The sequence below is a fragment of the Pomacea canaliculata genome, linkage group LG3 (genome assembly GCF_003073045.1).
Source record: "Pomacea canaliculata isolate SZHN2017 linkage group LG3, ASM307304v1, whole genome shotgun sequence".
Taxonomy (NCBI): domain Eukaryota; kingdom Metazoa; phylum Mollusca; class Gastropoda; order Architaenioglossa; family Ampullariidae; genus Pomacea; species Pomacea canaliculata.
In genome coordinates, this window is record NC_037592.1 from 40400187 (window position 1) to 40420860 (window position 20674).

The window sequence follows — 20674 nt, forward strand, 5'->3', positions numbered from 1 at the left end:
ACCACAGACAGCACAACATGTTGCACAATGTCGAGTGCATCTTCCTAAAGACAGACGGCGACATTTTTACCCAGGTGATAACCAGTGAACTTCTAGGAGAAACCCGACTGAGCGGCCGTCGTTATGTCAACAACATAAACAAACAGAGATTTGTATCTTGCATGTTATGTTTTGTTTGCCTGTCATCTAACTTATCCTCTTGTCGTGTCCAAGTATTTTACGAAGACAATCCTCAAGTGATGTCGGGAAAACAATGTATCAAGAGGAAGGTGTCGCGAGAATCATGTCGACCCTTCAAACTGAGTCGTCGCCAGATGCATAAACACACATCCTGTTCAGGTAGATGAATAGCCATGAGAGAAAAGCCCGAGATGTCAAGTGAGGCAGGTAACTGATTTAAAACCGCGATACGAGAAGTGGGGCAAATGTTTGTTGGTGTTGCTTAATCTGAAGGTCTCGCACTCACTGAAACTATTTCAGTTTCTAACATCAACTGAGACTGCATGGGGGAAAGATCAAACTACACAGACCTGCACCTCAAACAGTCGTGTGGGCAACAATATGTTTGTTACACGATATCCGACATGTTCCAGAGATTTCCAGATGTCCGACATGTTTCAGTGTCTAGAGACCAGAGACGGTTTCGTGTAGGGATCCGGGGATCCACAGCGTTCCAGTGTAGGAACCAAGGAACCCGAAGTGTTTTGATGTGTGATGTCAAGACACCCGACAGGTTTTAGTGTGGATGTCAAGACATCAGACAAGTTTTAGTGTGGATGTCAAGACCTCCAACATATTTTAGTGTAATAACCCGCAGACCTGACATGTATAGCCTAGATGTATATGTTTTACTTGGATGTTCAGATAAACGACATTATTATCGTAGATGTCAACACATCCGAATATTTTAGTGTGTGAGTCAAATCTGCATTGCTTAGTGTACAGGTCAAGAGTTCACAATGTTTTAGTGCAGATGTCCAACGTGGCATGTCTTAGTGTAGGGATCAAAGGATCCGGTGCTAGTTAGTGGAGGTAGGAGAAGGGTGGGCGACACAAGGTGCAGCTTGAGGCATGTTAGAAAACTCTTCAAGAGTGTGAGATTAGAGATTACAGAGACGGGGGAGGAACAAGGAAGCCTACAGAACGGCACACGCCCCTCTTGAAGCAGGTGGCAAGACTCGACACTGCCTACAACTCACTCCCTCACGTGCTTCACCTGCTCACCCTCGGGAAAGTCTGTGCAGGTGTGTCATGGTCACAACAGGCGACAGACGACGTGGAGCCCGAGACAAGACTCCAACACCGATATCCTCTCTATCAGTTTCCTTGAACTCGCCTCAACCTTCAGTCAACCTGCGCTGATTGGTTGTAAATAAAACAACCCTGGGTTGTAACTGATATCAAAACAGATTCTTCCTGCTTCAGAAAAGGTCGTAATTTGTGTCAGCAACATTATAAACTACGTGATCAGTCTGATGGAGTGGTAACTCTAAATCAGTATTCATGTTGAAAGGTTGCAATCCTTTCTCTACTTCTGTCTAGCTCGGGTAAGACAAGTCAGGGTAAGACTTTCATGATAAAAACTATCCAAGAGTCAAGATAATTTTGTAGAAAGGACCGAGAAAATATATTCTTCAACCTCCGGAGTCAGGAGACCATGCAATAAATAACTTCGAGTTGATCTTCGTGATAAATGTACCACGTGTGTGTCGCTAGTTACATAAATCAACAAGATGATAAACAACCCAACAACTTCGAAGTAAGAGAGGATTGGCTGAGGGAGCATGTGGTAGACTCTGCCTGTCCGTCTGTCAGTCTGTTCTGTGTGCAGACCACTCTATCTGTGTGTGAAATGTCGGGTTCTTCCTGAGAAGTTCAGTGGCTTATCAGTCCTGTACAGATAGTCCTTCTGGCTTCTGTCTTCCTTGTTCTCTTGACATACCAATGTAAGTGTGAAGTCGTTGTCGTCAACCTCACGGGACTGTCCCCAGCGGACGATTAATATCTCATTAACATGTTGTCTCTTTGTCACCTGCTGAATTTTTATTGTTTTTATTTGCAATTTCAGTTAAATTCATTCAAACGCTTAGTTTTGTTCCTGATGAACACACCCCAGATATCTGCACTTTTATTCTCCACACTTTTACGCTTTAAACAATTGTTTTTCTTTTAATTTTCATTCATCAATCCCTTCATTCTCTCTTGCTTGCTTCTTCTTTTCATTCTACGTACGTGTGTGTGTGTGTGTTTTAATCTCTCCTCCTTTTTTCTTTCAGTCTCATTCTCTTCCATTTTCTGATTGTCTGTCTTCGTTAATAGTGCAGTTTGTCAAGCTTTAGTCTCCATTTGGCGTCCTTTTGGAGCTTAGCTACCCAGCCATCGCCTCGACTGAAGTTAAAGCCCCTTAATCCTGACCTCTTGACTTCTGACCTTCCGCAAAGTCTGTTCTTGTCTCAAACTGTCGTACGAGCAGCCAGGTGTACATCACGCAGGTAGCACTTGCTGATAGCTACCTCTAGTTAGCTACAATACTGTCTTTGTTTGTTTGTTTGTTTGTTTGGTTGGTTGTTTGTTCGTTTGTTTGTTTGCTTGTTGCTGAGACAAGGTGAGAATGTCACGACACTAAATAAACACAACAAGAACAAGATAAACATAACACAAAGTGTATATATCACGACACAAGGGGACAATAACGGTATTACAGAATGTCAGTGTATCATCAATGACAGGCTTGCTCGGTAATCTTTGGCAAAAGAGCGAGATCAATACAGTATAAACCCATCAGAAAACCACATTTACCCTCAACAAAAGCTGGAAGATTGGCATCCACCCCTTCCCCACCAGAAATACTCACTTTGTCATGGGGCGCACATCACGAGATGAGTAAAAGATGGATCGGAACATTTACATCTTTGTAAATAGCCCCCGTATAAAAGATTTAAAAGATGAGAATAAAGAAAGGAGACCATTGTTTGCTACAGACAAGGCCGCCTTTGACGATTTCGCTGAAGTAAACACGACACAACAATACCGTGTGAACAGTTCATAGCAACCTTTGATAGTCTCACGGGAGTAAACACGACGCACCAATCCCGAGTAAACAATGCACAGCCACCCGCTTTAGAGAGAGAGAGACGGGCAAACGGTAATCTAGGAAAGTGTTTTGCAAAACTAATGTAAATCAGAATCCATCCCAATACTGAAAAGAGGAGAGGAATCGAATTTAATGCAATATGCAATCTTCTGGTAAATAGGTGCGCGAAAGATATGCACAGAAATGGAGTGCTGGGTATTTCCGGTTGAGATATTGCTGGCAGGACTGAGGCACGAACAGTGCACACCTCCACTGCATGCGGCATGAGGTGATCAAAGATAAGATAAACCTCCGACAAGAATGATCAGACAGTTAATAGGAAGTAACGAGGCTTGGCGATGGCAAGAGATGACAAGTGCTGGCAAACACTCACAGGGGCTTAAAACAGGGGCTGGCAAGTTCTGACAAGGACTGGTAAATACTGGCAGGGACAGACTAGGGTTAGTAAGGGGTGCTATGGTCAGGTAGGCACGGGTAGAAAGTGGCACGGGTGACTCAAACGGAAGTCCATCGTCGCTGTGATCAGACATGCATATAAAGACAACACGCAAAAAAAAAAATTAAAAAGAAACAAAGAAAAGAAAAAAAAAGCAACGAAAGACAAGAGAGACGAGCAGAGATATCACACGAGAGAAAGAAACAAGAGCGAGGAAGACATCACATGACAATGACAATGACAATTCTTTATTAACGTGAGGTAAATTAAGCAAGAAAATGTTTTTTTTCCCCCATTTAGCCCTCGCCCAATACGGGGGAAAATAAGCTAAGTAAACGAAGTAATTAAGTACAACGAAACAATAATTAGTAGTAAACATAAGGTAATGTATCAAAGGAGAGTGGAAGGTGCATATGTACAAAAGTGGTAGTAAAGAAAAACATTTACAAGGTTTCCTGGAGTTGGGAGGTATCTCTAGAGGCTTCATCTAATTCTCTTGAATGTATTTAAGAGAGAAACATACAGACACATGACGAGAGAGAGACATAGAATATACTAACTGACATCATCATAGAAAGATGAGAGGGGAGGGACAAAATGTAGGGAGGTATTATCTCCCTGTCCGCTGTAGAAACTAGTAAAAGCGGCAGAAAATACGCTCAAGGGAGGCTATCCTGCTGACTATACCATTAAGTTGATTAATTACCTCCCTTACCTGAGTACGAATGTGAGACAGCAGTGTAAGGGAGACTAACAATAACAACAGACTTTATTAATCCCAATGGGCAATTTAAACACGGGAGCTGTGCCCTGCGTCAAAAATATATGTATATGGAAAAAAACCACACACAAACACACACACACACACACACACACACACACACACACACACACACACACCTACCCATCACACACACACACCGCTGATAGTTCATCTGTGATTGAGTAGCTGAACTGCGGATGGCACAAAAGATTTTAGATGCCTATTGGTTTTGCATACTGGCATGGCATAGCGGTTACCGGAGCTTAATAAAACAAATTCTCCCGCTAGCACATGCTCAGGTATGGACAGAATGCGGCAAGCTTTCCTCGATAATTGCTGATCACAGAAGGAAGTCAAGTCCCTCTGTTTAATACAAATTATTTTGGAACAGATGTTGACAATACTATTCAAACTGTTCCTATCATGAACAGATAAATTATGAAACCAGCATACAAATGAGAAGGATAAAAGACTCTCAATGAAAGACTGGTAAAAACGACCTTAAATTGCTCTGCTAACGGAGAAGCTATTTAACTTCCGCAAAAGGTACATTCTTAAGGTAACTGCTGGACAATCAACAATCTAGTACCTTGGACATAATGTTGGATCCTTTGATGTTGTTACTCCAGGTGTCTAGAGATTTTGTAAGCTTGCTATTAATGGCTGGATTGGCATTTGTGGGCCTCAGGTTCACCAAATAATACATTGATCAGTAAGAGCGGCTAGGACTGAACTGAGCAACTCGTGTAGTTACGATTTGTGTAAATAACTCAGTTATCTCCCTTCCACCTCTCTTCTTTCGCCATCGCGTTTTTTGAAACATCGCAGGTCGGAATAAGGAATTTCACAATGGAAATTTTTAGAGATTTTTTTTGGGGGAAACTGCAAACGAAACGCGAAGACCAGCACACTAAAAATAAAATTTTTTAGAAGGGTGTCATTTGGGATGCTTGTGCTCACCTACAAATATCTGTAAAAAATTTCATTTTGAAGCTATTAGAATTATTACGGAATTGAAGATTGAAATGTACAGAAATTCTTGCATACCAAAAACAGCATTTAATTGGAACAGTGTAGCACAAAACATTCAACAATCGACATCTATTTCAGAGTTTTAAAAAGATGTTTGTGTGTTTGATAGCAATGGTCCTGCTTTCTATTGTCTCGATATTGTTCTGATCAAATCTGACATACTGGGTTACGCACTGGAGCAAGCAACGTATACTTAAACTTAACACACTTAAAAAATAATTCATCATGTTGTGTAGTCCCTTAAGCGAATCATCTGAACGTTATTTATTGAAATGTCCACTTTATAATAATATTCGTCAAGCTTTTGTTCATACATTCAAACTACCTCCTTACATTTATTCAGACAGACATCGTGGATTGAAGGACACCAAAGACAAAAACAAGAGTTAAGTAATTTAATCAGTTTAATAATCAAAATTCGAGCAAATGACTAACATTTTACAGAGTATAAACATATGACTACATGAAAACAAAATAACACCATCTTTGAAGAATGAAGACTTAAAGCAGCAAGTTAACGAAAAAAAAAAAATTCTAAACGGGATCCTGGAGTGGTAGTTGTGAAGCGAGGGGAAATCGTTGCCCTGGGGCAGCATGGGTAACCCCAGGACATGTTTCCGACGTTCTAAAGCAGTGTCCACACCCAACAAATGTTTTACACCCTAGAGATGTAGTTTCAAGCAGTAGCAAATAAGTTTTTTGGCAAAGAAACAGGAAGTAGTGCCCGTGGGGCTGGGCGCCGCTTTTCCTCGAGTTCCGTTGCCCAAGGGCTTACCCTCGCTTCGAAACTCCGGCCGCAAAGAGTCAGAGGTAGTTTGTTTTAAAAAGAAAGCCTTAAAGCTAATCCTGATTTTTACTGTCTGAAAGAAATATAACCACCGCTTACACTTTAAAAAAATTATATATCCTTCTTGTATTTTGTGCTTAAAAACACTCCATCTCTGAATAATTTTCTATTACCAGTGTTATTATATTACAAAAATAACACATCCAAAAGTGTTCTACAGTGTTACCAGAACGTTCGCCTTTTAAATAGTTTAATGGGTTTTAGAGTGTTAAAATATGTTCTAATATGTCATACAGAGTTGGTTTGGTAAACCACGCTCTTGCTGAGGAGAAACATGTGTTTGGCTCATGTGGTTTGATATACAGTTTGCGATGTAATTTACAAACATTTTACAAGGTAGTGAAATGTGAAAGAACATCCTATAAATATCTTGTGAAATGTCATATTATATGGAATGAAAAATAGGAATATTCACACAAACATTGAATATTATATTAGAGACAAATAAGAAGCATGCTAAAATTGGTGCTTAGTTTATACGTTTCAAATTTCCTACTGAACAAGCTGTGCTCTATAATATTAAAACCAAAAATCAAGAAAGTAAAATGCAAATCTACAGGGCAAGGTCAGGGTTGCTGCGTACGTTAGTGCCTGGATAGGTCCTCATCTTGGCCCTGGTGCTAACCACGTAGCTTTCACCACGAACCAAAGGTATCTCTTCATACGACTGTCACAATGACTCAGCTGGTGTTTTTTTTTTAATCAACTGGTGTTGATAGGTTGTTTTGTTCGAAGAACAAAGGAAAGAGTGTTTGAGTGTTTGGGATGTTGTTGTGTGAGTTTTTCCTTGACGGGGGCGGGGAGAAGTAACAGTCTCCTCGGTGTCATCAGTGTGTCCGGACGTTTTGTTTCTAACAAGACTTGAACCGACTTGGTGTTGTAGTCCTGACTGGTGCACATCCTGACCAGATTTGTGTTATTTAACAAGTCCTGAACAGAATGGAAGTTAGCCTTGACTGGACTGGGCACATCCTGACCAGATTTGTATCTGTTGAGGTGAGTGTGTATCTTTGTTGATTGTTCGGTGAGCGTGTGTTTAATGTTTGAAGAATGTTAGTTAGTTTTGAACTTGCCATTTAGCTAAAGACTTTTTTTCTCCAGGTTTTTGTGGGGTTTTTTTTCTCACTTTTGTTGTTTGATCTTTGCTTATTCATCGTATCCGCCTCGGCTCACCAACCAGAGCTGAATTAGAAATAACTTCAGGAAGAGCATCGGTGTCAGTGGAAACTTGTGTTACTTTCAAGTGACATTATTTGTGTTACCTAGAAGTGGAAACTTTGTGTTATATTCAAGTGGACATATTTGTGTTACCTAGAAGTGAAACTTTGTGTTATATTCAAGTGGAGACTTGGTGTCATTTTCAACTGGAGATTTTTTTTTAGGGGGGAGGGAATGAATGGTCGGAAGGAACATAAGATGTGTTGTGACAGTGGAAGTGTTCGGACTGTGGGGTTCGGAAATTTGGAATTTGTCTTTTTTTGTGCATGACCAGCTGTGGAATGTGGCAAACATATCTCACATAAAATAATAGAGAAGTCCGACATATTTTTGCCAAACACATCAACTTATCTATTGTAATTTAACAGCATTGATGCTAGAAAGCTCTGACAAAATCAACTTTTTAAAAGTATGTAACAATTTAACATCTACATGTCAGTCCAAATTTTAAAATGACAACATGACGAGACGATGTAGTTTAGCTTATAGTTTACTTATTTATGAAAAAATAATGTGGATATTTAAACAAACTTTACCAAACAGACAGTCACAATAATGTCTGGGTTTACTGGTCGTTACCTTGCTGTATGTAGGTGTTAAATAATTTTACTGTCATTTGACACTTTGACACTAATTACCCAGCGTGTCTCTTCACACCATTGGAAAATCTGTTTCAATACAACTTTGCTAATATTTAAATCTGATATCTGATATCTGGCATCGACATTCTCTCAAATACCGTTTTTATTTTGCGTCTTATTCTGAACTATACGTTTGCTTTTCTTGGAGGTGTTTCTCAAATGTATCAGTTTTAATTCACTCCTTAAAGATTATCCTTTCTCTTTTTCTCTTTCTCTCCCGCACGCGCGCACACAGATGAGGGTCCCGCTCTACAGTCTACAGAAGCGGGGGCGAGGGCAAAACTGCTCGCTGGTTCCTCCGACAATGACGAATAAGCTGCGTAACCTAGTCAATGACTGCCAACTGGTGTGTGAAGGCGCCATCACTTTTTCATGCCACTTCCGGCGTGTCATTTTCCCGCGCACCACTTTCTTTGCCAGGGGAGGCTATTGAGGATGTTTGAGGCTGGGTGGTGCACGGGAGTGGTACCATCGGGGGACTCGGACCCGAGGTCGGCGGCGTTCGACGAGCTGCTGCAACTTTTGACGCCGCACAACAGCCGACGTCAGGTCTGGTGCACGGGCGCCCCCTCGCGCACGAGGCTGACCGCCTCATTAGGCGCACCGTGTCGCCGCGCGTCGCACGTGCACTGGCGCGGTCCTCGCGCCGGCACACTTGTTTGACTGCGGTCCGCCGCGGCCCACTGGGCCAAGGTGCAAGGCTCGGCAGTAATCGCCGGCACTCCCCGACCTAATTGTAACCGAACCCCTACCCCCTTCCGCTGATTGCTGCGCGCGCGTCTGATAGGTCACGTGGTGTGTCGACTGGTAAATCACCCATTTCTTCACTGTCTCAACTGGCGCTCCGATTGAACGCCGCATATTTTACGACCGGTAGGTCGCCAGGCCCGTCACCACGGTCACGTGACTACCTCGGCAATCAAAATTTAGCATTCTAATGTGATGCAAGCCAAACTGCATCGATATAGCCAACTCTAAAATGTCTGGATCATCACTTCATCTGAGTTAGTGTCACTGACATTGTTCATTTAACGTATTTTATTTTTATCCAGTTTTCTTTCATTTTAAATGAATTTTTATGTTAGGATAATGCAAAAGTAAATGTATTAGTCACCCCTTAGAATAAGGGTAGACTCCGTGTTCTGGAAGTTACTGCATATGGTCACTGTTTTGTGCCTGTGATAGATTCTGCTTCCCACCCCACCCCCACTCTCCATCCTGCTCATTCTTTTCAGTAAAAATAAAAGTGGCTACTGATTTATTAAGGAGCTATTTAAAGCTTACAGATGTAAATGTGGCGGAGGGAAAGCTTTGATTCCGCTTTCCACGGGACGTACTCTAGACTGATGAGCCACTTCGGCCAGTAGGCACAGAGTCCATGCCAGTAAACTACTTCGCTCATTTATTCATGTTTATCTGTTCACCCTGGCCGTGCCTAGCATTATGCTAGCACATAGCTAGCTTGTTTGTTTGTCTGTTCATCCTGGCCATGCCAAGCATTATGCTAGCACATAACTAGCTTGTTTGTTTATCTGTTCACCCTGGCCATGCCTAGCATTATGATAGCACATAGCTAGCTTGGTTACGAGTGTTTGCGTTGCTCAGTACAAACTCAAGCCAAAGGCATGATAGACTAGCTGCTTGACTAGCCACTGTAGTCCATCCCTTTCCACATTCTAGAATTTTATGTTGTTACAAATCGAAAGGTGAATAATGATTTAGTTATTTATTTATTGGGCGTCATCACGGATTTCTTTTAATGTGATCTTGCTCTTTCTTACACACACATGCGTGCACCCCTCCAGTGAGACTTGAAAGAGAGAGAGAGAACGCTCACTCGCTAGAACACACACACCCCCTCTCTCATCCACGCACGCACGCACGCACCCACACACACACAGTGGCCTGTCTCTCCGGGGGCAAGCGAGGCCAGTCAGTTGGAGGTCTCGGTAAACTCAGACCCCTCTTTGTCTCCGCATCTCTGAAAAGTTTGTCACTGTCCTGGCCTGGTCTGCTGGGACAGCCAGTCCCACGTCGACCATACATTATCTTCATCATCCAGCGGTCCTCTTCGACCCGCCGCCCTGCAGCCGCGGTAGCATCGTGGGTGATCGCGTTTGACCCATCTGACGTCGGAAGTGTGCACATTCCACGACCCTGTGTACAGTATATGTGCGTGTGATTGTGTGTGTGTGTGTTTGCTTGCTTGTTTGTTTGTTTTTTGTTTTTTTTTTGTTTTTGTTTTGTTTTACCAGGAGAGGAGTCTTTCGATTTGCAATAAATAAAATTCTTTTACCAGCTTCATTACGAAAACGTGCTCACCAGACACCATTGTGGGCAATGCGAATCTGAGATAATTTAATAGAGAGAAAAAGAGAGAGATTAATCTAATCGGTGTGGTGTGTGCGCCGCGTGCAAAATGTACATTTTGGAAGACAGCGTAATGATAAAAATGAGAGAGAAGAAGGGTGAATATGAAAGCACTTACACACAAATAAACAAATAAAACACTACACACACGCGCGAGAATAAGTTTGCTGTGGACTCCATGTCTTGCATCTCTATTTTATGGTACAATATCATCATCAATAATAATAAGTATAAAAAATAATAATAAAATTTATATTAATTATTATTATTGAACAACAACAAATAAAAAGCTTAGACACTAGACAAAGTAAGAATCACCACTCTCACATTTTCATGATAATAAACTGATTTTTTTTTAACCAAGAGCTAGCATTACTTCAAAAGCTGTTTTATTTACTGTTTTATTTCACATCACTAGAAACTGTTGATTCTGGGAGAGCAAGATAGAGTTGTTTGTCTGCGAAATGACCACGTGATACTTCATGTAAACAAACACCGAAAACCAAGGTTAATATAAAGGAACAACTGCCACGTGACAGTTTGAATGACTTTTGTACAACGGACAGGGTTGTTGGGTCACGCGACGTCAGCACAAGGTTCGTTCGACAGAAAGGAATGACGTCACAACACAGAATGACGTAACGTACTCTTGCAAGCGTCAAAAGTAAAGTCAAGGTCAGGAAGCGTGCTGCAGCTCGAGCGGCACGTGATGCGCGGTATGTGGTGCGCTGTCGTCACTCTTGCCTCCCCTTGAGCCTCTGTCACTTGCCTCCCCTTGAGCCTCTGTCACTTGCCTCCCCTTGAGCCTCTGTCACTTGCCTCCCTTGAGCCTCTGTCACTTCCACTCTTGTGACCTGAGATTTAGTGCTTGGCACGACGCGCGCTTATCTACCTGCTCACTCGTGTATACCTCTGCCGTCATCCCTTTGTTGTTTTCACTATTACGTCTTTCTTCTTTCTCTTTTAATCTTCCTTTTTTTTCTTCTTTTCTTTCTTTCTTTCCTTTATTTCCTTTCCTCCTTTCTTCTTACCGTACATTTCGCGCGTCTGTCAGTGTATCTCTTTCTTTTTTCGCTATCTCTGGTCTGGTAAAGGTAGATAGAAAGTGTCAGAGACCGAGCGAAACTCTAAAAACAAAAGTTTTCACACATAATATCCTCAATATGAGCAGGTAGAGAAAAACAGAGATTGAGATCCAGAAAAATAGAAAGAAGGAGCGAGAGAGTGGGTGGATGTGCGTAGGCTGCTTCCGAGTGTAGATGACAGTGTAAATTTTCACACCTTTTGGCAGACACACTGTTCCTGTCGCTTGTCAAGGGTTTGTGCACTGAAACCTTGCAACATGTGCTGACGCCTACAAACCAGAAACATGAACTTGACATTGACTAATGGCATCCTTGACCCATCTGACGTCGGAAGTGTGCACATTCCACGAACACCCTGTGTACAGTAACCCTGCACTTTTGCCTTTTCGCCTTTGTTTTTGTTTACTCGTTGGCTTCCTTGCTACAACCATTCCCGTTTCGAACCCAACATCAGTTTCCGTTTCCATTGTAATGTCGACCCATCCAACCCGTAGTCTCCCGTGTCTGGATATACTAGAAGCAGATGAAATGAAGAAGCCGACATCCGGGCACTGTGCAACGAAGCAAACGCGCAGCATACTGGGAAGCCTCTGATTCTATCTCTTCTCAGTCTTAAAGACCAGCCAAAGTCAAACAAAACTAAGTTCAAAGGTCTAGTTGGGTGTACATTTTTTCCTGATGCCTGGTAAGACTCAGTACAGGGTACTATTTCCACAATCTGGGTCGTGACGTCATATGTGTACACAAAGAGCCTCATTCACATATGACCCAGTTGTCCCATTGATGGATATGGCTGATCTTATTCATAGATATCTAATTCATTGCTACACCATTCATTGTGTTGAAATACTCGCAGACCGACACTTCCTGTCCCAGCCTACGTCACAGATGTTTGTAGGAATTTTTCTTGAGAACAGAAGGAGTGAAAGTAGTAGTTTACACTGAACGTTACCCAGGTATTAGAAACATCTCGCCCAACATCCCTCTTTGTGCTATGGGGAAACATACCTTCTATATACCAGTTATACCACGCAAGGTACTCACATTTATACATGACAATTTAAGTTCAAAGAAAATGTAGTTACACTGGAATCCAATCAAAGTTGGGCAAATCATACAGCTCACTTCTGCAAGAAATTATGTTGGAGACGTGTTTCACGGAATGTTGTTTAAGAAATGAAATGAGGCGGCCCCAGAATGTATATACTAACAGTCGCTGACAACAAATTTAGCCGACTGCCAAAAAGCCCGAGGATAAAGTTTCAAAACTAGTGAAGACGAATGCTTGAAGCTGTGGCACCATTGTAACCAGAAGGCAAGATGTCTACCAACTGTGCTACCTTGACAAACGAATCTTTCTATTTTCATTGACTTTCTCGACGCGACAACGACACAAACAGAAATTTTGAAGCCTTCTGACATAGACAAAACATCAGATTTGGATCAAATTGTTTTCTTTAAAATAAACTCTTCCTTATTTAATTTGCTTTCTTTAAAGTCATGTAAAACAAAAGGTGAAAGTTCAAGTGTTTATACCTTTAAATTAAAAACGTTCGAAATAACAGAAATTTTCTCATGATATGTCCAGCAATTCAATTGTACTTGCGAGGACGAGGGATGATGTCTAAATGTATTTGTGTTGTTGTTGCTGCTGCTGCTGCTTTGTTTGGTTTTTGGCGATAGCACAATGCGTCAGACAGTCAATGTCCTCCTTTATACAACCCTTCCTCAGACAACCCTTCTCTCTCACTTTTTAAGCTAACGCCACAGTTATCAAAAACTCTTCCTTGACGACAGAAGCAAGAGAAGAAAAAGAGAAAGAAGAGCACACTCACACACACACGCACGCATGCAGAGACACACGCCCAGAACTGTAACAACCTGAGCGTTCACAAATCACATTCACAGCAAAGCATACTTCACATGACAAAACAGATCCTGTGTCCAGCGGTCTCTGAAAGGTGATCACAAATACACATTTCCTCCATCACACACATACACATCTTCCAGCCTGTCTTTGTAGTTAAGACGGCGGAGGACATTAATGCCGAATTGATGCAAACTGTCTCTCCCAGAGCGCATTTCAACTGTTTGCCCGCCACTGATCTCCACCAAGAGCGATTTTCTCGCTGAGAAATGTCTTTGTGATTGCGCCAGCTCCGTGGGTATATGTCTCCTTTACAAACATTTCGGAACATCTGACTGCAAAGGTTGGACAGCCACAAAGAAATCGCAAACGTCTCACTTTCGAAGAGGTGAACCATCTGTGATATCATTTGTTTTAAATCGGAGAGGGAATCAACACCACGATGCCCAAACAATAAGGAAAGTGGAGAAGAGAAGACAGAAGAAGAGGAAAGATACAGGGAGGAGGATACATGGAAAGTGTGGACAGCGCTGGTGTGATTAACTCCCCATGGGGCTTTGAGGAACCGTGAAAATGGACAGAACTGGTGGCGAGGTCACCGTTGGTCAAACGAGCATGAAAGCTGGGGGTCACATGACAGTGATTTGTCACTGGCCACCTTACAAACTCAGCTTCATCTCCATGTTCCGGTGAGATGGTCGAGGAACTCGGGAAAATGTGCTTCTGGGGAAGAGATGGAGATGAGAAATGATGTTACAAAAACCAGATGCGTAGGTAGAAATAGTATGTTGCCATGAGAACGCTGCGGTAGTAGAAGTGGTATTCGAATATTAACGTCTCTGTGGTAGGCCTGTAAGTCCAGATGTAACTGTGCTTCAACATGATCATAGACTTACAGAATGGTGGAAGCAGCACACACACACACACACAAACCCACTTATCTTTTTAGTCTTCTTTGTCCTCCTAGTGCGCAACCATACCACCCAGCGGATCCGAGGATCGATCTCCTCCTGGTCTGTCTCCGACCCTGCGTTTCATCTGTGGTTTAAGTCCAGAACTTGTCTCGTTAAACCGGTGTCAAATTGCAATAAAATCAAATTGTCAACCGTACACTGCAGTCTATGCAAAAACTTATTAAATACATTTTTTACTAAAACAAGGATATCGGCCGGCAGCTCTTCCTTGCGATGTAAGTGTAGAAGCAGGACTGAAGTATCGTTGGAAGTCAGAGAAACATTGCAGTGTACTGCTGACGTCAAGCAATGTCTGTAAGACACAATAACAAACACGTTAATGCTTTGTACAAGCCAAGATAGTGTGTTTTCACGAGCAAACCTTCGATGTCGCAGTTGAAGATGTGAATATTTTCACGGGTGAGTCCCGTGCTGTGTCCTGGTGACCGTTAGCACGGACACCCTCGTGTCGCGTAGTCACTGGGTCAGTGAAACTTATTCTCTCCCTTGTCTTGCTTGTGTCCTGCCGTCCACACAAAAGTCCTCGACATTATGGGATAGCAATTGTCATGAACTGTGGAGGACAGGCATCTTGTCACTTATTTCTTGTTGGTGTTCTTTGTAGGGTACTGTAGTCCGTTTTCGATGTCCTCCATTGACTGGGCAGACAACTCTGACCACGCGTACAATGATGTCTGGAGGGGAGAGGATCGGGTAGGTTGTTGCCGTCTGTCACTCCGATCTTGTTCACTCCATTGAGTATGACGTGTGTGTTCCTGGCAGTTGGAGGTAACTCGGGGGACAGTAGCAGGGTGTTTGTGGTCCGTCGTGCACTAGTCATCTTCGTTAACAGCAGCCTCGTTGTCGATGACGTCACCGGTTCTGGGGCGTGTGCGTGTCGGTTCAGCGGATTTGTTCATTGTTGTAAACGGCGAACTTGACTTTTTCACGAACTTTAGACACGTTAGTTGGTAACGGCTGTATAGCCTGGTGGCTACCGACGAGGTCTGAAGACTGAAAGGTGGTGTGTTCAAATCTGACAGTGACAAATCAAAAGAGTGAGTGAGTGAGTGAGTGAGTGAGTGCAATTTAGGAGTGAACAATTTATGATTATAACAGAGCTTATCAAGCAAAATAAAGTGTACAATGTGCTCAACTCTCACGAATGGTTTACGCTTTAGTCAATTTATGTTTTCTTCAATCTCTAAATTTTATTGACATTTTATAAAGGAGAAAATAAGTAAGTAGTCGTTATGTAGCCAAATTGTATGAATAAAACATGACATAAAATGTTGACCTAAACTAGATGTTGGCTGACGAAAAGAATTTCGTCTGATAATAAATATATTCCTCTTACTCTCTCTTCTCTCTCTTTCTCTCTCATACAAACACACAAATACCATCACAGAGTAAAAGAGTGAGAGAGACAAATCACTAATGAAAACTCTTTATTTACGAGGATAACAGTATAAGCAAAGTTATTTCTGTTTACATCATGCTCCCCATCTAAGGAAAGAAAATTGAAAAACTTCTTAATTATAGAACAAAGATATTGTGGAAGGAAAGTTAGAAATGTACAAAGAACGACGTTTTCTGATTTTACAGGGAGTTTTGACCAGTGAATATGTAACATATAGTTTATGTACACTTTTTCTTTTTTATAAATGTCTGGTTACGTTGAATAGAAAATCTGCGAAGTGTACATCTAGTAAAAGGGTAAGAAAATCAGAACCGCTCAGCAGGGTTGTTTCCCAGAAATAGGTCACACAGTTTTGACCTCATGACGTGCAGCACTCAGTCAGATGCCAAAAGGTTTTCGGGAAATCCCGAGACTGACTCCAGACATCAGCGAGAGCTTATCTAACTCTGCAGATGACGAAGAGATGAAGGGATGAAGCTCCGGTCCTCTCGAGGCGTTAGCAAGGATCGCTGTTCCGAGTCATGAATGTGGATATAAATTATGTGGTTGGTTACCGTCTTCGTCCAGCCATAATCAACAATGAATTTGAGTTAAGATTAATTTGATAACATGATAAGAAAAAGCTGACGTGATAGATGTCCAACGGAAATATGAAGAAAGACTAAAGATATAAAGAAAAGTAAAAAAGTTCTCCCAGTACTTTATTGCCAAATAATATTTTGATAAATACTGATACGTCTAGATACCATAATTATCAAAGATATGAAACTTTAAGCTGATTTTAAGAATATTTTAATGTTTTGATTTTTACAAAAATGTTCACTCCTTCTAAATAGTATTACTGCTATAAGAGTATTATTTTATATTATTTTAGAATACTTAAACCTTTTGCTTAGGAAGAGATTTTAGATACTTTTAATTTATCATTGATTAAGAGCAACCCACAACAGCCAAAAACGGATTTTATCCCAGATGCTTTTTTTAACCATTAATTTGAATGGATTCGGTCTAGACAAGAGTCAGAGGTGTAACCTTCACACAGAAGTGGTAAACTAAGAAACTTAGGTCGTCAATATGTTTGTTATCTAAGGAAGATCGAAGATAACAAAACCCATTGGTTCACCTCCTCCTACTACATTTTGTCGCTGATGCCTGGAGAAGGTTTCCATCACCAGAGTGAGGGACTGAACAGTCTCGTCTGTTTGCACGACCTATTTATTTTCTCTTAAAGGATAAGTGAGTTATTACACAGATCACTTTTATTCTATAATAAATCAGCGGATGAAGATTACAGTTTGCTTTCTCACTTCAGTGCATACACGTACATTCAAACGAGAGTAATACAAACGATGACATCGTCTCCAAGTGTTTTATTTTATGTCCAGATAAATGGATTATTGGTATACGTGTCTATATCTAGGTAAGCAGACAAACATATTCACAGGCTGCTTGAAGAATAGGGTAATTTGTTTATGATACAAATATAAACATTCATATATCTTCGTCTATGCGATCAAAAATAATGTAAAGCCGAAGAAAGAAAAGAGACTAAAGACCAGGGTTGTTTAACAAGCACATCAACAGCTGAAGCAGCAGAAAATAAAAATTATACTCAACAATTACAAAGTAGAAGAACTTTTTTTGCAAGTATTAATGAACACGTGTCGGGTTAAGCACTTGCCAACCCTCAGGGAAAAAAAGTGGACAAGCAGGAAGGGTCTTTAATTTACAGAAGAATTCAAAGAAGGTTGATTGCTGAATCTACCAACCAAATATTCTAGACAAACCTTCGTTGATAGTTTCCTTGACCTCCTTAATGAAACTGGCAATTTTTTCTCCAATGTCTTTGAAAAATTGCTTGATCCAGGTCCACAGCTTGTTGAAGAACTCTTTGACCTTTATGAGGACTTCAGTGAAGACCTCCATGATACTGCTCATGATGGAAGCAGTAGTTGCCACGTAGGTCTTGTAGTCTCGAGTCTCTCTCTCATACTTCGTTTCTCTTTCCTTGAACACATAGTCACTTTCTCCTTTTTGGCGCTTGGGTGGCTTGGGAGCGTGGCTCTTAACCTCAGCTTTCATGTCATCGAAACATCGGACCACTTTATTTTTAGCTTCATCAAATACCTCACTGATAAACTCATTGATTTCTTCAGATGATTTGTCTTTAATTTTATCTTTGAAACCTGCAATTTTGTCCTTTAGATAGGATTCTGTGTCCTCCTGCAGATTCTTCACTTTGTGGCGAAGGACAAGCGTGGCAGGATTTTCAGTTGATGACATCACAACTGTGGAGGACCCCAGTCTGCCCGTTGTCAACCAGCCCGTTGTCGCTGTCTTGGACATGGTAGATGGCACTCACAAGGTATGGTACTTTTGAGAGGGACCTTTAAGAAATATAAATATGTAGTTATAATTAATCATGGTATAGTGAACAATGTATGCTTGCAACAGAAGACATTAAATAATAAAGTAAAATCATAAAAGATATTTTTTAGTTTCTATTTAAACCAGCGGTAGATATATGGGTTTTTTTCTAACCTCCCATGTTCTTCTAGTGACATTTTAAAAGGTGATTCTTTTCGGTGCAGAAAATACAGAAACACAGTGTAGACAAACAAAATACAGCTATTCTTTTCTAATACACACACATTATATCAACTGTTGACGAAATATAAGGTGAAAAATAGACAAATGTCTACACCTACTTTTGAAGACTTTGTAATGGTGGATTCGTCTGGTGTCGGCTGTAGTTTGTTAACAAAGACCTCACTGATGTGACTGTTGTCGTTGAGCGTTCGAGTGATATAAGGGCGATAGAACATCGTGGAATTTATATAGTAATACGGTGTAGTGTTCGAAAACACCCCATGAATGTTTGCTCCCCCGTACAGGTTTGCTCGTCTTATTAAGATAGTAATTTTTCTAAATCACAATAGTGACAGTAGTATTACCACAATCCGTATAATATAATTTATAAAAAAATTATAACATAAAATAATTTTATATACAAGCTTTTGTATAATGTAGAGGGTATTTTTGCTGAAGGAGAGCAGGTTAGACCCATCACCTTTCAGAAGTTTTCGAGAAACGGGTACAGGTTCGGAAAAGACGGAATTTTGAGAAAAGCTTGAGAAAGTGCATGCTTGATGCCGTAGTTTCTTTTCTTTTTAACACCATCACACCTTAACCTCGCCCCACTTCTCGCTGACTTGGCACCAGCAGCGTGTGCAACAAGTGTGTTTGTGGAGAGCATCCCAGCTTCCCCAGAAATAACCGACGAACACGCGCACCAACATCATGCGTGCCTGGTAGCGCAGTGGGAAAGCAGTACTCGACAGACATGTCTGTCCCCAGTCTGGCCCTGTCTGCATGTCAATGGAATGAGGACAACTCCTTACCTGCTACTCGTCAGCACACATTGAAAAATGAAAGAAAAGTAATATTGTACCCTGGTTCATCTTGTTATCTGTCAATCTTTGCATCTCAAGCCTGTTGTTGCTCTATAGATAATTTATTGTTTAGACGAAAGTTGCTAGAGGGTCCATGTAAGGTGCCTTCCAGTACTTCGAATCTACTGACAGTTCGGCTATTCTGTGGATGGTGGGTCCTAACAAGTAGGAGTAGTGTTAGTTTGCTCAGGCTTTTGTACCTCCAACCGTCACAGTTGAACTATTTGAATGAAAGGTTTGTGGATGGTCAAAGACAATGTGCTTACATTTTTATTTTTGGTAACAGGTAACTACCTGAGATAAGGTTGTGAGTGGTCATATATTCGATATCTAAACTCTTGTGCGTGCCACAAAAATTTTAAGGAAACGAAAACATTTTGCTTTCGTCTTTGAGATGAAATCTTTCGCTTATTTCGAGATAGAAGATTGACTAATGGTTGATCAACCGATGACCATACCAGCCACGGTCAATGTAACAATAACATTATTGCGAATCTCGATTACGACGACTTTTATAGTTATACCCGGACAGCAGATTCACATGATGCATTCCAAGTTTGCTTCTTACTCCACTGGGATGAATAAAATAATGAACTGCACAGAATACAGACCGGAGCTAGAAAAAGACAAGAAACAAAAACAAACAAACTAATGTAATAATTTCGGTTACCAGACGACCATATTTATGAAGCTGTGGCAAAGATTTCTTGGTGTAAAGTAGCAAAACGCAGTATTCGCTAGGTTTGGAAGTAACTATGGAGACCGAGATGCTTTTCTTGATATTCCATCACCTGGACTTACCCTTGCTTCATGAATACCGCCCCATACAAAGGAATAGCGGCGGCTGAAATAACGCGTGCTGCCTACACATCAACGCTCTGAATACAGTTAAATTTAGTAATGATCGGCCTTTCATTGCTTCCATACTATTTCTGTCGGTTATCAGAAGAACACATCATCATGTTATCTATAACTTCTGTCAGTAAACATTCAGAAAGAAACGATGTCGACTCGGCGCTGATCGTCAATAAAGACAACTTTTTATAGCTGTCTGTGGCAACTGCATAGTCACAACAGATAACCCTTGGTTTCCAGAAGTCTGGGTAATAAAAATAGAAATAATTCAAATAATTATAAAACTCCCACTCTTTCAACAGCTATTTATGACACAAATACAACAGAGCTTATTCACACATGTCCACGCACACATAGAGTAGGGTGGCTGGTAATTTCTTGATAATTATGCGCCCCACCCCATTTAAATATCGCCTAGAGTTATTTATTTCTTTTAGTTTTATTTCATCTTTTTGCATTCTGCAGCGGCAGACAGCAGACAACAATGTGGTCCAATGTGGTATTTGAGATTTCTGTCTGACTTCTTCTCATCTCCCCGCAGTCCTCCTCCGTGTCCACGATTAGACAAAGATCGTCTCTCATTGTCACAGTTAAATCATATCGGGTACATCAGCAGTCACACAGGAATGTAAACCACAGTA

General features: G+C 41.2%; 1 protein-coding gene across 1 annotated transcript; it reads right to left on the reverse strand.

Moving 5' to 3' along the window:
* Positions 1–17081: 17081 nt before the first annotated feature.
* On the reverse strand, positions 17082–18568 carry LOC112560733. The gene is made up of 2 exons (XM_025232758.1): positions 18435–18568; positions 17082–18113 (listed from the first exon to the last, which is right to left on the reverse strand). Exon 2 carries the CDS (start codon positions 18070–18072, stop codon positions 17488–17490), a length of 585 nt encoding a protein of 194 aa, XP_025088543.1. The 5' UTR covers positions 18073–18113; positions 18435–18568; the 3' UTR covers positions 17082–17487.
* Positions 18569–20674: the final 2106 nt, after the last annotated feature.